The sequence below is a fragment of the Phocoena sinus genome, chromosome 1, assembly GCF_008692025.1.
Source record: "Phocoena sinus isolate mPhoSin1 chromosome 1, mPhoSin1.pri, whole genome shotgun sequence".
In the NCBI taxonomy this organism is placed as follows: domain Eukaryota; kingdom Metazoa; phylum Chordata; class Mammalia; order Artiodactyla; family Phocoenidae; genus Phocoena; species Phocoena sinus.
The window spans coordinates 146,833,932-146,851,836 of NC_045763.1; the positions used below are offsets into that span (position 1 = coordinate 146,833,932).

The 17,905-nt window shown below is 40.6% G+C and overlaps 1 protein-coding gene across 2 annotated transcripts in view; it reads left to right on the plus strand.

Moving 5' to 3' along the window:
* Positions 1–17,905, plus strand: part of KCNH1 (potassium voltage-gated channel subfamily H member 1) — a 415,341-nt gene that overhangs the window by 82,256 nt on the left and 315,180 nt on the right. Inside the window, exon 6 of one of the 2 annotated variants that reach the window (XM_032641744.1) lies at positions 13,049–13,522. In XM_032641744.1, coding sequence (XP_032497635.1) covers positions 13,049–13,522 — 474 coding nt within the window. The remainder of the gene's footprint in view (positions 1–13,048; positions 13,523–17,905) is intronic. The other variant, XM_032641753.1, reaches the window with a different exon arrangement.

Genomic DNA, 17,905 nt, shown 5'->3' on the forward strand with positions numbered 1-17,905 from the left:
AATATATGAGAAGTCTAGTTTATGTGCAGTCTCGTCAGCATTTGATGTTGTCACTATTTTTTAGTTTGGCTATTCTGATAGGTGCATAGTGATATCTCATTGCAGTTCCCTGATGGCTAATGATGTGAACATCTTTTCACGTACTTATTTGCCATCTGTGTATCCTCTTGGGTGAAATATCCATTCATACCTTTTCTTCATTTCTGATTGTTTTTTATTGTTGAGTTTTGAGATTATATATCCTAGATCCTATTTCTTTATTGGATATGTGATTTGCAAATATTTCCTCCAAGTCATAGCTTGTCTTTCCATCCTTCTAACAGAGTCTTTTGCAGAGCAAAAGTTTTAAAGCTTGGTAGTGTTCAGTTTATCAGTTTTTTTCTTTCATGGATTGTGCTTCGGTTTCAAGTCTAAGAACACTTTGCCTAGCCCTAGGTCCTGAAGATTTTCTTCTGTCTTTTTCTGAAAGTTTTATGTTTTACATTTAAGACTGCAATCCATTTTGAGATAATTTTTATATAAGGTATAAGCCTTATATTGAGGTTCATTTTTTTTTTTTTTTTGCCTGTGAATGTCCTTTTCTCCAGCATCATTTGTTGAAAAGGCTGTCTTTCCTCCACTGAATTGCTTTTTGCACCACTGTCAAAAATCAGTTGGGCATTTGTGTGGGTCTATTTCTGTGTTCTCTATTCTGTTCTATTAACCTGTGAGTCTATTTTTCTATCAATATCACACTGTCTTAATTACTGTGCTGTATACCAAGTCTTGAAATTGGCTAGACTGATTCCTCCCACTTTATTCTTCTTATCCAAAATCGTTTAGGCTATTCCTGTTTTTTTTGCCTTTCCATATAAATTTTAGAATCATCTCATATATATCTATAAAAACTCTTGCTGGCATTTAGGTAGGAATTAATGCTAAACCTATATCAATTTGGAGAGAATGGAAGTCTTTAGTACGTTGAGTCTTCTAATTTATGTGTCTCCATTTATTGATATCCTCTTTGATCTCTTTTATCAACATGTTTTTTTGTTTTTGGCATCCAAGTTCTGTGCATGTTTTATTATACCTATACTTAAGTATTTTTTTTTAGTGATTATAAATGGTGCTGTATAACTTTGGTCTTCATTTCTAGTATACAGAAATACAATGATTTTTGTATGTTTATCTTGTGTGACCTTGTTGAACTCACTTATTCTAGGAGTTAGTATGTAGATTCCTTGGAATAGTCTATGTACCCCATTATGTCATTTGCAAATCGGGATATTTTTATTTCTTCCTTCCTGATCTGAATGCCTTTTATTCCTTTTCTTTTTCTCTCTTTTTTTCTTTTCTTTTTGCCTATTGCAGTGGCAGTACTATATGGAATAAGAGTAGTGAAAGGTGATACTTTGCCTTGTTCTTGATGTTGAGAAAACTTTCAGTCTTTGACCATTAAATATGATGTTAGCTGTAGGTTTTTTATAGATGCTCTTTATCAAGTTGAAGAAGTTTCCCTCTATTTCCATTTATTTCTGAGTTTTTATCATGAATAGATGTTGAATTTTGTCAAATGCTTTTTCTATTACATTGATTCATTTTTCAGTATTGAATTAGCTTTCCACCCTTGGAATATACCCCACTTGGTCATTCTTTGTATATATCACTGAATTCTATTTGTTACTATTTGTTAAGAATTTTTGCACCTATATTTATGAGAGATACTGTTCTGTAGTTGTCTTTTTTGGTTTTTTGTACTGTCTTTGTCTGGATTTGGAATCAGGGTAATACTAGCTTCACAAAATGAATTGAGAAGTGTTCCTTCTACTTTTATTTTCTGGAAGAGATTGTATAGAATTGTTATAAAGTCTTTGTTAGATTTTGATACCATTATCCATTAAAACCATCTGGGCCTGGAGATTTCTTTTGGGAGTCTTAAAATTATGAATTCACTTTTCTTACAGTTTATGGGGCTATGAATTGTGGTAGTTTGTGTTTTTCGAGGACCATTTCATCTTAAGTAGTAAAATTTATATATGTAGAGTTGTTTGTAGCATTCCCTATTATCTTTTGGGTATCTACAGTTTATAGTTGTATCTCCTGTTTCATTCCTGATATTAGTAATTTGTAGCTTTTCTGTCGTCTTTTTTTTTTTTTAAGATTTATTTATTTATTTAACTTATTTTTGGCTGCGTCAGGTTCCAGTTGCTGGCACTTGGGATCTTTCATTGTGGCGCACAGGCTCTTCGTTGTGGTGCATGGGCTTCTCTCTACTTGTGGCATGTGGGTTTTCTCTTCTCTAGTTGTGGCGTGCAGGCTCCAGGGCGTGTGGGCTGTGTAGCTGTGGCGCGTGGTCTCCAGAGCACAGGCTCCGTAGTTTGCAGCAGGCAGGCTCTCTAGCTGAGGTGTGTGAGCTCAGTAGTTGTGGCGTCTGGGCTTAGTTGGCCTGCGGCATGTGGGATCTTAGTTCCCTGACCAGGGATTGAACCCGCATCCCCCGCATTGCAAGATGGATTCTTTACCACTGGACCACCTGGGAAGTTCCTTTCTGTCTTTTTTTTCTTTTTCAGTCTTGCTATAGGATTTCGATTTTATTTTATTTTATTGATTTTTTAAAACCATTGATTTTCTCTATTGTTTTCCTGTTTTCAACTTCACTGATTTCTGCTCTTATTATTTCCTTCCTTCTGCTTGCTAATTTAGTTTTATTTTGCTCTTTTATAGGTTCTTGATTTGAGACTGCACATTATTGATTTGAGACCTTCTTTTTCCTTATGCAAATATTTAGTGCTATAAATTTCCCTTTTAGTACTGCTTTAGCAGCATCCCACAAATTTTGATATGTTGTATTCTCATTTTCACTGAGTTCAATGTATTTTTAAATTTCCCTTGCATCTTCTTCTTTAGCTCATGGATTATTTAGAATTATATTATTTGGATATTTAGTTTCCAAGTATTTGGATATTTTCCTGTTATCTTTCTGTTATTGATTTCTAGTTTGATTCCATTATAGTCAGAGAATATACCTTGTGTGATTTAAATTCTGTTAAATTTGTCAAGGTTTGTTTTATGGACTAGTATATCATCTATCCTGGATAATGTTCCAGTGCACTTGAAAAGAATGTGCATTCTGCTCTTGTTGGGTGGAGTATTTTATAAATGTTGATTAAATCCTGTTGGTTAATGTTGTCATTGAGTTCTTCTATATCCTTGCTTACTTTCTTTCTAGTTGTTCTATCAAAGGTTGAGAGAGGAGTGTTTAGGGTTTGTCTATTTCACCTTCCAATCAGTTTTTTTTTTTTTTTTTTTTTTTTTTTTTGCGGTACGTGGGCCTCTCACTGCTGTGGCCTCTCCTGTTGCGGAGCACAGGCTCAGTGGCCATGGCTCACGGGCCCAGCCGCTCCGTGGCATGTGGGATCTTCCCGGACTGGGGCATGAACCCGTGTCCCCTGCATCGGCAGGCGGACTATCAACCACTGCACCACCAGGGAAGCCCTCAATCAGTTTTTGCTTCATGTATACTTGGAGCTCTTTTGTTTGGTGCATATACATTAGGATTTCTATATCTTCTTGGAGAATTGACCTTTTTATCATTATGCAGTGTGCCTTTCTGTGTCTGTTGTTTAGTTTGGGTAATTTCTATTGTTTTGTCTTTAAGTTCACTGATTCTTTCCTCTGAAAAATTGATTTTCTGTTCTTCAGGCAGTGTGATGTTTTCTTGGTTCTTGGTATAATGACTGACTTTTTGTTGAAATGGGCATTTTTGGATATTATGAGCCTCTGGATCTTATTTAAATCTTTAGCTTTAAGTGACTACTTTTGACACAGATGTGGCAGAGGAGAAATAGGTATCCCCTCATTTCTGCCAGGTTGGGTAGAAGTCCAGGTTTCCAACTCAGCCTCCATTGAAACTTAATGGGGCTCCTTGTTACTGATGGGTAAGAAAAAGAGTTATAGCTCCCCACTAAGGTTACATTGATACCTCTCTGCATTGTGGGGTGGGGGGCCTCATTACTGCTGGGGGGAGGTGAAAGGAAGTCCAGGCTCCCTACTGGGACTTCTTTGGTAATACTCCAGTAGGAAAGAGGTGGAGGCTGGGTGCATCATTACAGCCTCAAGAAGGGGGAGATCTAGGCTTTCTAGCAGGCTTTGCTGACCTGGATGGGAGTTGGTTCACAGCTTTTTCTGTAGTGTTTGGACATGGTAGAGTGGTTATTATCTAAAGTTTTCTACCTTTTGAGGCTGTCCCCTTCCCAGTTCTTCTGCTAGAGAGAGTGGGCTTTTGTTGGGACTCTTTTTGTCTGCACTCATTGGTGTTTCCAGGTTGCTCCAAGTCTAGGAATATATGAAGCAAAAAGAAAACCCAGAGAATTCACCACTGTATTATTCCTAGCCAGTTTGCTTTCCTTTCTTCACCTTTCAGAGTCTTCCTATGTTTACTTTATATATAACATCCAGGGCTTTCAGAGGTACTTAGAGGGAGGAATAGGGAAAAGTATGTCTATTCCATCTTTCTGGAAGCAGAAGTCTCATTCAGTTTACTTTTATTTGTTTTATTCTTACAGGTCAATCACTTTTCCTACCTGAGATCTCAGGGCCCAAGTGTCCTTAATCATACTTGTATAAATTCCTTTTCATGGGGGGAGAAATTTAGATCCCAGTTCTTGAAGAGCTCTGCACATTGGTGGGAATGGTGGAAATAGTTCCCATACCCAACCTGCACACTGAGCCCTCTGTGAACTTATAGCTTTCTTTTGCTCACCTTTAAGGCCTGGGGCCAACCCTAGGGGGACCAGGGATATTCAGATTATTTCATATTCACTAAGGGGTCTTTACCTCTAGAGGAAAAAGAGAAGTTCCCATGACACTAGAGGAAGTTTCACCTAGGGGTTTATAGAAACCTATAAGTGGCACAGAGGAGCAGCTGGGGTGGGATTGGGTGGGGTGGGTCCCTTCCAGCTTGGCCTGGCCTCTAAAAGCAGAGCTTTATGCCTTTGACTGTAGAGGGTGAAAACCATCCATGATACTTTCTTGGAGCCAAGCTTCTCTGCACTTCATCGTTCGCTAAGTCTGCTTCCTTAAAAGTCTGTTATTTAGAGAAATATAACCTTGATATGGGACAGCATGTGTTTTTAATTCAGCTAGACCTAGTTTGGGATCCTTGTTCCATCTTTTGCTAGCTGTGTGACCTTGAAGTTCAGTCATTCACTTAGAAATCATCCTGTAGTGACTGCTCTGGGCCAGCCACCATGCTGTGTTTTGGGAATAAAGTAATGAGTACCGTTCACTGCTCCCCTTTCTTCACTTTTTAGCCAATAGCAAGTCCAGTTGGTTTTACTTCAAAGCTCTATCCAAAATTGGACTACTTTTCTCCATCACCCTTCTTCCCAGGCTTTTATAATAAGTTCCCTGATGCTGTTCTTCCCACTAATCCTTTGCCTCAATTCATTATCTACACAGCAGCCAGGGTAACCTTTCAAAAACATGCATCAGATTATTATTTGCGTACTTAAGACCCTCCAGTTATACTGAGAATAAAATCCGACACCTCGCCGTGGCCCACTAGGGCCTGTGTGGTCTGGTTTCTGCTTCCCCTCTGAGGTCAACTAGCATCCTTTCCCCCTTCATGGCTTTAGTCACACCTGACTTTTTTCTCTTTCTGAAAATATCAAACTTGTCCTACCTTGGGGTCATTACACCAGTTATCCTCTCTACCTTGAATAATTTTTTCATCAAAGTTTGAATGGCTGGTGTCTTGCTTTCATTGAGGTTTTAGTTCAAACACTCTCCTCTTACTTCTCAAGTCACATTCTGTCAAAACACTGTGTGCCCCTCCCCCATCATCTTATTTAGCTCTTCTTACAATTTGAAATTATTTTTATTTGTCTACTAGACTGAGTTCCATGATTTCTGAGAGCAGGAATCATGCTGTTTCCTTCATTGCTGTGTGCCCACTATCTAGAACAATTCCTGGCACTGAGCAATCAATATTTGTTGAGTCAAGTTGCTTTTCTTTTTTCAGTAGAGTGAATTATTTTATTTTATTTTACTTTATTTTATTTTACTGGAGTAAACTTGCTTTCTAATGTTGTGTTAGTTTTTGCCATACAATGAAGTGAATCAGCTATATGTATATCCTCTATTTCCTCTCTCTTGGACCTGCCTCCCACCAACCCCCATCCCACCCATCTAAGTCATCACAGAGCACCAAGCTGAGCTCCTTGTGCTATACAGCAGGTTCCCACTAGCTATCTATTTTACACATGGTAGTGTATTTATGTCGAACCTAATCTCCCAATTCGTCCCACCCTCCCCTTCCCCACACCCTGTCCACATGTTGGTTCCCTACACCTACATCTGTATTCCTGCCCTACAAATAGGTTCATCTGTATATGTACCATTTTTCGAGATTCCACATATATGTGTTAATGTACGATATTTGTTTTTCTCTTTCTGGCTTACTTCACTCTGTATGACAGACTGTAGGTCCATCCACATCTCTACAAATGACTCAATTTCATTCCTTTTTATGGCTGAGTAATATTCCTTTGTGTATATGTACCACATCTTCTTTATCCATTCATCTATCGTTGGACATTTAGGTCGTTTACATGTCCTGGCTATTGTAAATAGTGCTGCAGTGAACACTGGGGTACATGTGTCCTTTTGAATTATGGTTTCTCAGGGTATACATCCAGTAGTGGGATTGCTGGGTCATATGGTAGTTCTATTTTTAGTTTTTTTAAGGAACCTTTGTACTTTTCTCTATAGTGGCTGTATCAATTTACATTCCCACCAACAGTGTAAGAGGGTCCCCTTTTCTCTGCACCCTCTCCAGCATTTATTGTTTGTAGACTTTTTGATATGAGGTGATACCTCATCATAGCTTTGATTTGTTTAATGATTAGAGAAACAAAAATGATTTGTTTAATGATTAGAGAAACAAAAATGATTTGTTTCTCTAATCATTAGTGATGTTGAGCATCTTTTCATGTGTTTGTTGGCCATCTGTATGTCTTCTTTGGAGAAATGTCTATTTAGGTCTTCCACCCGTTTTTTGATTGGGTTGTTTCTTTTTTTGATGTTGAGCTGCATGAGTTGTATGTATAGTTTGGAGATTAATCCTTTGTCAGTTGCTTCGTTTGCAAATATTTCCTCTCATTATGAGGGTTGTCTTTTCATCTTGTTTACGGTTAACCTTTGCTGTGAAAAAGCTTTTAAGTCTCATTAGGTCCCATTTGTTTATTTTTATTTTTATTTTCATTACTGTAGGGAGTGGGTCAAAAAAGATCTTGCTGTGATTTATGTCAAAGAGTATTCTGCCTATGTTTTCCTCTAAGAGTTTTATAGTGTCCGGTCTTGCATTTAGGTCTTTAATCCATTTTGAGTTTATTTTTTTATATGGTGTTAGGTAGTGTTCTAATTTCATTCTTTTACATGTAGCTGTCCAGGTTTCCCAGCACCACTTATTGAAGAGGCTGTCTTTTCTCCATTGTATATTCTTGCCTCCTTTGTCATAAATTAGGTGACCATATGTATGTGGATTTATCTCTGGGCTTTCTGTCCTGTTCCATTGACGTGTATTTCTGTTTTTGTGCCACTACCATACTGTCATGATTACTGTAGCTTTGTAGTATAGTTTGAAGATGGGGAACCTGATTCCTCCAGCTCCATTTTTCTTTCTCAAGATTGCTTTGTCTATTCGGGGTCTTTTGTGTTTCCATACAAGTTGTACAATTTTTTGTTCTAATTCTGTGAAGAATGCCATTGGTAGTTCGATAGGGATTGCATTGAATCTGTAGATTGCTTTGGGTAGTATAGTCATTTTTACAATATTGATTTTTCCAATCCAAGAACATGGTATATTTCTTCATCTGTTTATTTCATCTTTGATTTCTTTCATCAGTGTTTTATAGTTTTCTGAGTACAAGTTTTTTGCTTCCTTAGGTAGGTTTATTCCTAGGTATTTTATTCTTTTCATTTCAATGATAAATGGGATTGTTTCCTTAATTTCTCTTTCTTATTTTTTGTTGTTAGTGTATAGGAATGCCAGAGATTTCTGTGCATTAGTTTTGTATCCTGCAACTTACCAAATTCATTGAATAGTTCTAGTAGTATTCTGGTGGCATTTTTAGGATTCTCTATGTATAGTATCATGTTATCTGCAAACAGTGACCATTTTACTTCTTCTTTTCCAATTTGTATTCCTTTTATTTCCTTTTCTTCCCTGATTGCTATGGCTAGGACTTCCAAAACTATGTTGAATAAGAGTGGTGAGAGTGGACATTCTTGTCTTGTTCCTGATGTTAGTGGAAATGCTTTCAGTCTTTCACCATTGCGAATAATGTTTGCTGTGGGTTTGTCATATATGACTTTTATTATGTTGAGGTAGGATCCCTCTATGTCCACTTTCTGGAGAGTTTTTATCACAAATGGGTGTTGAATTTTGTCAAAAGCTTTTTCTGCATCTATTGAGATGATCATATGTTTTTTACTCCTTAATTTGTTAATATGGTGCATCACATTGATTGATTTGTGTATTTTGAAAAATCCTTGCCTCCCTAGGATAAATCCCACTTGATCATGATGTGTGATCCTTTTAATATGTTGTTGGATTCTATTTGCTAGTATTTTGTTGAGGATTTTTGTATCTATATTCATCAGTGATATTGGTCTGTAATTTTCTTTTTTTGTGATATCTGTGTCTGGTTTTGGTGTCAGGGTGATGGTGGCCTTGTAGAATGAATTTGGGAGTGTTCTTCCTTCTGCAATTGTCTTGGTAGAGTTTGAGAAGGATAGGTGTTAGCTCTTCTCCAAATGTTTGATAGAATTCACCTGTGAAGCTGTCTGGTCCTGGACTATTGTTTGTTGGAAGATTTTAATTACAGTTTCAGTTTCATTACTTGTGATAGGTCTGTTTATATTTTCTAATTCTTCCTGGTTCTGTCTTGGAAAATTGTACCTTTCCAAGAATTTGTCCAATTCTTTGTGGTTGTCCATTTTATTTGCATGTAATTGTTTGTAGTAGTCTCTTATAATCCTTTGTATTTCTGTGGTGTCAGTTGTGATTTCTCCTTTTTCTTTTCTAATTTTATTGATTTGTGTCCTCTCCCCTTTTTTCTTGATGAGTCTGGCTAAAGGTTTATCAATTTTGTTTATCTTCTCAAAGAACAAACTTTTAGTTTTATTGATCTTTGCTATTGTTTTCTTCATTTCTATTTCATTTATTTCTGCTCTGATCTTTATGATTTTTTTCCTTCTACTGACTTTGGGTTTTCTTTGTTCTTTCTCTAGTTGCTTTAGTTGTAAGGTTAGATTGTTTATTTGAGGTTTTTCTTGTTTCTTGAGGTGAGATTTCGTTACTATAAACTTCCCTCTTAGAACTGTTTTTGCTGTGTCCATAGGTTTGGGGTCATTCTGTTTTTGTTGTCACTTATTTCTGTGTATTTTTAAAAATTTTTCTTTGATTTCTTCAGTGATATCTTAGTTATTTAGTAGTGCACTGTTTAGCTGCCATGTATTTGCATTTTTTACAGTTTTTTTTCCTGTAATTGATTTCCAGTCTCATAGCATTGTAGTTGGAAAAGCTGCTTGATATGATTTCAATTTTTAAAAATTTACCAAAGCTTGATTTGTGACCCAAGATATGTCTATCATGGAAAGTGTTCTGTGTGCACTTGAAAAGAAAGTGTATTCTGCCACTTTTGAGTAGAATGTCCTATAAATGTCAATTAAATCCATCTGATCTGTTGTGTCATTTAAAGCTTCTATTTCCTTATTTCTTTTCTTTTCTTTTTTTTTTTTTTTTGTGGTATGTGAGCCTCTCACAGTTGTGGCCTCTCCCGTTGCGGAGCACAGGCTCCGGACGCACAGGCTCAGTGGCCATGGCTCACGGGCCTAGCTTCTCTGCGGCATGTGGGGTCTTCCCAGACCGAGGCACGAACCCATGTCCCCTGCATCAGCAGGCGGACTCTCAACCACTGCACCACCAGGAAAGCCCATCCTTATTTATTTTCTGTTTGGATGATCTGTCCATTGGTGTAAGTGGGGTGTTAAAAGTCCTCTACTATTATTGTGTTACTGTTGATTTCCCCTTTTATGGTTGTTAGCATTTGCCTTATGTATTGAGGTGCTCCTATGTTGGGTGCAAAAATATTTATAATTGTTACGTCTTCTTCTTGGATTGATCCCTCGATCATTATGTAGTGTCCTTCCTTATCTCTTATAACAGTCTTTATTTCAAAGTCTATTTTATCTGATATGAGTATTGCTACTCCAGCTTTCTTTTGATTTCCATTTGCATGGAATATCTTTTTCCATCCCTTCACTTTCAATCTGTAGTCTCTAGGTCTGAAGTGGGTCGCTTGTAGACAGCATATATATGGGTCTTGTTTTTTATCTGTTCAGCCAGTCTATGTCTTTTTGTTGGGGCATTTAATCCATTTACATTCAAGGTTATTATGGATATGTATGTTCCTATTACCGTTTTCTTAATTGTTTTGGGTTTGTTTTTGTGGGTCTTTTCTTCTCTTGTGTTTCTTGCCTAGATTAAGTTCCTTTAGCATTTGTTGTAAAGCTGGTTTGGTGGTGCTGAATTCTCTTAGCTTTTGCTTTGTCTATAAAGATTTTGATTTCTCCATCGAATCTGAATGAGACCCTTGCTGGGTAGAGTAATATTGGTTGTAGCTTTTTCTCTTTTGTCACTTTAAGTATATCCTGCAACTCCCTTCTGGCCTGCAGTTTCTGCTGAAAAGTCAGCTGATAACCTTATGGGGATTCCTTTATATGTTATTTTTTGCTTTTCCCTTTTTGCTTTTAATATTTTTTCTTTGAATTTAATTTTTGTTATTTTGATTAATATGTGTCTTGGTGTGTTTCTCCTAGGGTTTATCCTGTATGGGACTTTCTGCACTTCCTGGAGTTGGGTGACTGTTTCCTTTCCCATGTTAGGGAAGTTTTTCACTATAGTCTCTTTTAATGTTTTCTCAGACCTTTTCTTTTCCTCTTCCTCTTCTGGGACCACTATAATTTGAATGTTGGCACGTTTAATGTTGTCCCAGAGGTCTCTGAGACTGTATTCAATTCTTTTTTCTCTATTCTGCTCCTAGGCAGTTATTTCCACCATTCTGTCTTCCAGCTCACTTACTTGTTCTTTTGCCTCAGTTATTTTGCTATTGATTCCTTCTAGTGTATTTTTCATTTTAGTTATTGTGTTGTTCATATCTGTTTGTTCTTTAGTTCTTCTAGATCTTTGTTAAACATTTCTTCTATTTTCTCAATCTGTGCCTCCATTCTATTTCTAAGATTCTGGATCATCTTTACTGTCATTACTCTGAATTCTTTTTCAGGTATGTTGCCTATTTCCTCTTCATTTATTTGGTCTTTTAGGTTTTTACCTTGCTCCTTCATCTGTGACATAGTTTTTTGTCATCTCATTTGTTTTTTGATGGGTGGGATTGTGTTCCTGTCATACTGGTTGTTTGGCCTGAGGCTTCGAGCAGTAGAGTTTGTAGGCTGCTGGGTAGAGCTGGGTCTTTGTGCTGAGATGAGGACCTCCAGGAGACCTCACTCCTATGAATATTCCCTGGGATCTGAGGTTCTCTGTTAGTCCAATGGTTCGGACTCGGAGTTCCCACCACAGGAGCTCAGGCCTGACCTCCAGCTCGTGAACCAAGATCCTGCAAGCTGCACGGGGCAGCAAAAAAAGAAAACAGGAGCAGAAGAATAACAAAGGGTCAAAAATAAAATGAGATTAGAAAACTAACAGATATGTTAGAAAGAATAAAAAAAGTAAAAATGCAGGTGAAACAACAGCTGGAAGGTAAAACAGAAGTATAATAGTAAAAAAGAGGAGGGGAAAAAAAAGCTGGAAAAGTCCCTGGCTGTGAGGGGTGGGGCTCAGGCAGGGGCAGGGTTTAGGTGGTGGGAAGGGGCCTATGCTTAGGACCCACAGGGCTGGAAAAGGCCCCATTGGGCGGTGGGGGGGGGGCTGGGGGGGACTTAAGCTCAGTGTAGCAGGAGGGGCCCAGGAGTGCCTCTGGCCTTGAATGGCAGAGGACCAGATCCAGGACCCCAGCAGGCTAGACGTGTTTGACCCCATCCTCTGATCCTGAAGGGCCCCTCCCTGTTGGCCTCTCTTCTTCTTCCCCTCCCTCCCTCCCTCCTATGCCCCTAGGGCTCATGAGGCCAGAGGGGGCCCTGGAAGGCAGAGGACCAGACCTGGAAACCCAACAGGCTTCCTGGGCCGAGTCAGTGGGGGAAACACCCGTGGTGCTTCCCCTGATTCCCTGGTCCTAGAGCGCCCCTCTCGCCCACCTCTTCTCTTCTTCCTCCCTACCCCCACCTCTATGCCCCAAGGACGGACGTGGCCCGGAGGGGGCCTCGAAGGGCAGAGGACCTGGCCCAGGCCCCAGCAGGTTTCCCGAGCCTGATTGGACAGGTGAAATGCTAGGTGCACCCCACCCCCCATCCTCTGAGCCCCCGAGCGTCCCTCCAGGTGTGGGAATCCCTCCCCTCTCCCAGCCACCCCTCAGGGGCACCTGTCCTGCCCAGCCTCCACTTCTCCTCCCCCCTCGCTCCCTTCCACGTCCTACCAGGTTGCTTGGGGGTTCCTCCTATCTCCTTGGGCATTGAGGTCCCCCACCAGCATCTGGCAGGTGCCCTAGTTGTGGGGAGACATGAACTCTGCGTCCTCCCCCACCACCATCTTGACTTCAGGAACCAAGTTGCTTAATTCTCTTGCGCCTCAGTTTCTCACTTGTCACACAGAATAATAATTGGCTAATAAAACAAGGTTGTGTTTAGAATTAAGTGAGATAATACTTGTATGTGGAGTACTTAGTACAATGATTGGCTCACAGTAAGCTGAATAACAGTGTTTTATTGTTTCATATGATTGATTATATTACAATGTTCAATTCCATTCTGCCATAGTCCTTTGGTACCTGTTCTTGCATCTAATGATCCGTCTGGAGTGTTATGAGTATTCGGCTCTGACAGATACTGACTGGTTTGATGCTGACAGTGAAATCCTAACTTAGTTCTCTCTTGGACATTTTTTTCTGTACAGGTTCTGCAGCTGGGCTCAGACATCCTTCCCCAATACAAGCAAGAGGCACCAAAGACTCCCCCTCACATCATCTTACATTATTGTGTTTTCAAGACCACGTGGGATTGGATCATCTTGATCTTAACCTTCTATACAGCCATCCTGGTCCCTTATAATGTCTCCTTTAAAACCAGGCAGAACAACGTGGCCTGGCTGGTTGTGGATAGCATCGTGGATGTTATCTTTCTGGTGGACATTGTGCTGAATTTTCATACCACTTTTGTTGGACCAGCTGGGGAGGTGATTTCCGACCCCAAACTCATCCGCATGAACTATCTGAAGACGTGGTTTGTGATTGACCTTCTGTCCTGTTTGCCATATGATGTCATCAACGCTTTTGAGAACGTGGATGAGGTTAGTGCCTTTATGGGTGATCCAGGGAAGATTGGTTTTGCTGATCAGATTCCACCACTCCTGGAGGGGAGAGAGAGTCAGGTACATCCCTCAAATCTCAGACCTTGTTGTCATGTCTTTAAATTAATTGTGGGTGGTCAACAGAAGAGTAATTAAATGGGTGGGAACTAGCATGACTGATGTCTGGAACATAGGGAGCATGATGCTTGATTGATATCCTCGCCTGGTGTTTTTGTCCTTTGGAGGTTTGGAGGCCCTGCATGTCAGTGGATGGATGTGGAGGAGACCAGAGGCTTCCTTCTTATTCCATGTGGAGTGCAAGCCACTGGCTTGGGTGGTGGGGCTGCAGAAGCAGGCATGCATTGCCATTGCATTGATGAATCTTTCACTTGGTATACAATTGCTGAATGCCTACCTACTGATTACTCTCATTATGGGGACTTTTCTATTATCTACTGCTGACCTTTGGCTGTTTGAAAGCTAATTAACTCTTGGCAACAGGGATGGTACTCTCCTCCAAGTTTGCTTGCGTTTTTTCTCATTCTCTTTCCTTCTTTCTTTCTTTTTTGGTAAATGTTGGGAAAGAATGAGTTGTTTCTTTGCTGAAATGAGTTTTGGAGGTGACCAATGGCGTTCAATTGTCCATGCTCTCCATTGCCTAAATTTGCTGAGGTAGTCAGTCTGTGGTTAAGCCTGCCTCTTGTGGCTAAGAGGAGTACTGCTGCTGGATTACCCTGCTGTGGGTTGTTAGTCCTACAGGCCATGGAAGGAATTAAAAGAAGATGAATGCTCTGTAAATGTGCTGGAATCAAGACATGCTTAAACAGTCACTGAATGGGTGCCTAGGACATGTTGCAGCAGGAAGGGGCCACTGGGCTGGTTACAATGATTTTCTCCTTCGAAAAAGCAAGGATGTAACGTCGTGGCAAAGGAAAATGTCAGGTTCTTAATCTAGTTTAAGTGTTCTATGGAAATTGTTCTTCCTTTTTCCTACTCTTCAGTTGACACTTTAGATGGCAGTACACCTGGTAAGTCTTCAGCCTCAGATAGCAGCGGCCCTCATTGCCTCAGGTTACAGAGGGTCCCAGAGGTCTCTATCCAGCTGGACTGCTAACTGGGTGGGTCATCAGGAAGCCATCGGGAGGCTGAGTTGAGGCCAGATACACTCTCAGGGCTAAATGGCTAGTGGGACTCAGCCTTGAGAGAGTTGGAGGGAACAGCCAGCTTCCTGCCAGGATAACAAAACCTGCCAGTGACTAGATGTCTTGCTGGTGGCATAATGATGCCTCTCTGCCTTCAGATCAGTACCAGCAGTGGGCAAGGACTCCAGCCCCTTCCTCTGTGAGGACCCAACTACCTACTACTTTTCTCTCCAGTGAAGAGGAGCTGAGGTTCAGATGCTCCAGACTCAGAACAACCCCTGCTTTCATCTGTGTGGTGTGTTTTAATAGACTTTAAAATCCCAAGGAATAATTCTCTGAGTGGCTTGTGTGGATTTTTTAGGGAGATTAAATGAGTCGAGACTGATCATTTACAAGAGAAAAGTCGTCCCTAAAGTGAATGTTGGGATTCTTAAATGTGAATTTTAGTACATGTTGGGAATGATATTTTTCACTGTGAGCACATTTCTAGAAATTTTTATGTTAGTTAGTGAGGAAAATATGATCATTTTGGCTTAGAGAATTCAACTGATGATTTCAACCTAAAAGAGCTTCTTATACACATATGGGAAATGAAATTTAACTTTAAAAAAAGTGATTGAGTTTTTAAAATAAGCCATTAGCTATTTATAGCAATGGCATTAAAATTTTACAGATAAATAGAACAGTTCTTTGGCTTCCACAGTTTCTTATTAAACACTGGCAGAGCTGTAAACACATATGTGAATGTGTCAAGATTACCTAGTAGGTTAGCAGAGCAGAGAGCTTCTTCCTAGGCTCTGTGTATGTTGGGCTGGAATTCCTTTGCCATTAACTGTGAATACCCTGATGTGGTTTCTGATTTCCAGATTCATGAAATAGATTGTAGGTAGGAAAATCATAATTCCTCTGTAGCTTTCTAGTTGGCAAAGGGTTTAGCATCAAAGCTCTTACTACCATTTCTTGATGATAAATAATAATATGAATATTAGGGGATTCTAGCTATGATTTGCTTCTGGAAAGTCTTGTTTTTATATTTAGTAGCTCCTTTTAAAGCTTTGGCTCACATCTGAAATAATGCCTTTCCACGACAACTGTGGTGGAGTTGGGGAAACACGAGGAAAGTGAAGATTTGCCTGCTGGTCCTCTTGTTCTCACCTCTTAAGACAGCTGGGAACCTTGTGCATGTCATTTAGCCTTTCTGGGTTACAGTTTTCCTAGCTACATCTTAGGGATGATACTACCTTACCTGCCTGAAGGCGTGGCATTTGGGTGGTAGATTTTGAGTTCCCTGCCGGCTGCAAAATCTGGTGAGTTCTAAAATCTCTTTTGTGTTAGTCTCACCTCCAGACTGACTATAAAAATGAGAGACCCAGCCCCCTGACCTCCTACCTTTTGTGGGAGTTGGAGGAAAGTGGGGTAGGATGGGGACATTTAGCAGGTTATGATGAGTAGACCTATTGGAGATCAGAGCCCAGTTGAAGTATCATGTGGTTTAACCCTCTTGACTCACAAATAACCCAGGGGATATGGCTCACTCAGGATGGTGTAGCAAATCATATGGTCACAGCGATGAGTCACCTTCTGACTCTTCTCTGTTCTAATAGTGACAGATTTGATAAAACAGGGACCAAACACTGAAGGATACTGTTGAGTCGAAACTGACCAAGAAGCTCCTGATGTGTGTGGCTCACCTGATAGTTTTTGGTTGTCGTGAGTGGGAGGTTGGGTATTAGGTACGGGGAGGTGGGCAGCTGCATTTTCCCCAAGGCAGCTGGGTTGGTGATGAGAAGGGCAGGTTAAGATACTCACCAAGGTACGGACCCAGCACCATTTTCCAGGTACAGGCCTTTTTGTTAAAAGGCATCATTAAATCAGTGGGCATGAAGGGCTGGTGGGGCTAAGAGGAGGTTGGGGAGCCTGTGAAGGGCACCTATCTGTTGTCTACATTCACCATATGCTGTCTTCTTATCCACACTCTGCTGTGAGGTTGCTCCTCTAATGTTGCAGCTCCCTCGGCTCTAGGCCCTTCCTCTAAGAGAGCGTGGGGAGAAATAGGAAATTATTGATTCATTTCTCATAAAAATTACATGGAGCTGCCCCCTCTCTGGTGTCTTCCTAATTACGCCAATGGAATTGTGTCTCAGTGGAGACCACCAGGGAAGAGGGGAATGAGCAGCGGGGGCTTTGCCATCTGTGTGTGTGGGGGGGTTTAGGGTGTGGGCATGGGTGTTGGGGTGGGGGCTCTTAGAGTGAAAGGATCGGACCCTCCCCAGCCTTGGGTCAAGAAATTAGGTTCGATTGCGAAAGCCAACAATTGTGAACTCAGCCTTGTGGATGTAGCCCATCTCCATGATTTAAGCCACACGGATGATCCCTTTTGGCCAGCTTGGTTCGCTTATGTAGATGGCCTACATTTTCGTCATTCTCCAGTCTGTTGGTAATCATCCGTTTTGGAGGCAGTTCGTGAAAATGTTTGCATATTAGTTAAGCTGGTGAGAGGACAAAAGGTCTGAAAACGGAGTGGACAAAAGCTCGGAAGGGGTATGCCGAAGCAAAAGTCAAATGGGTCTCTTTCAAGCACTTAGCGGATTTTGGCCTGGTATGCTTCATGCCTTAAGTATGGAATTATTAGTCACAAAACATATTCCCTCTCCTAAGGAGACCTTATTGTTTATGGCCATTGGAGTATGGAAGTGCAAAGAGGAGAACGGAGCCAACTGTGCCACCTCCCAGGTCACAATTTTGGTGCCTTGGGGCCGAGAGCTTCCTTCTTTCCCTGACTCTGCAACCTCGGACAGCAACACCACTGGCTAGTGGTGGTCACAGCTGACACTTGCCAAGAGCACACAGAAGATGCTCAGCCAGAGCAGAACAGGACTAGATGTGCTGATGGAAAGATCAGCAGCTTCCCTTTATCTAGTGCATCTAACTTTCCAAAATACTTCCACCCAGATTATCTTTTTTATTATCGAAATGTGGTTGATGTACAACATCATGTTAGTTTCAGGTATATTCCATAGTGACTTGACATTTGCAAACATTACAGAACGTTCACCTGTGCTAAGTCTAGTAACCATCTGTCCCCATACAAAGTTATTAACATATTATTGATCATATTCTTTGTTGCACAGATTATCTCTGTTTTAGATCTGTGGTGGTAAACCGCCCCCCCCCCCCCCCCCCGCACTGAACTGGGAGGAAGGCGGTTTGTCAGCTAGTCATTTCATCTCCTTGGACTTACCTCACCTGTAGGATGGTGCGTTTCAGCTGTAACCTTCAGTGGCTCTAGGGCAGGTATTACCCCTGCTTTGCAGATGAGGGG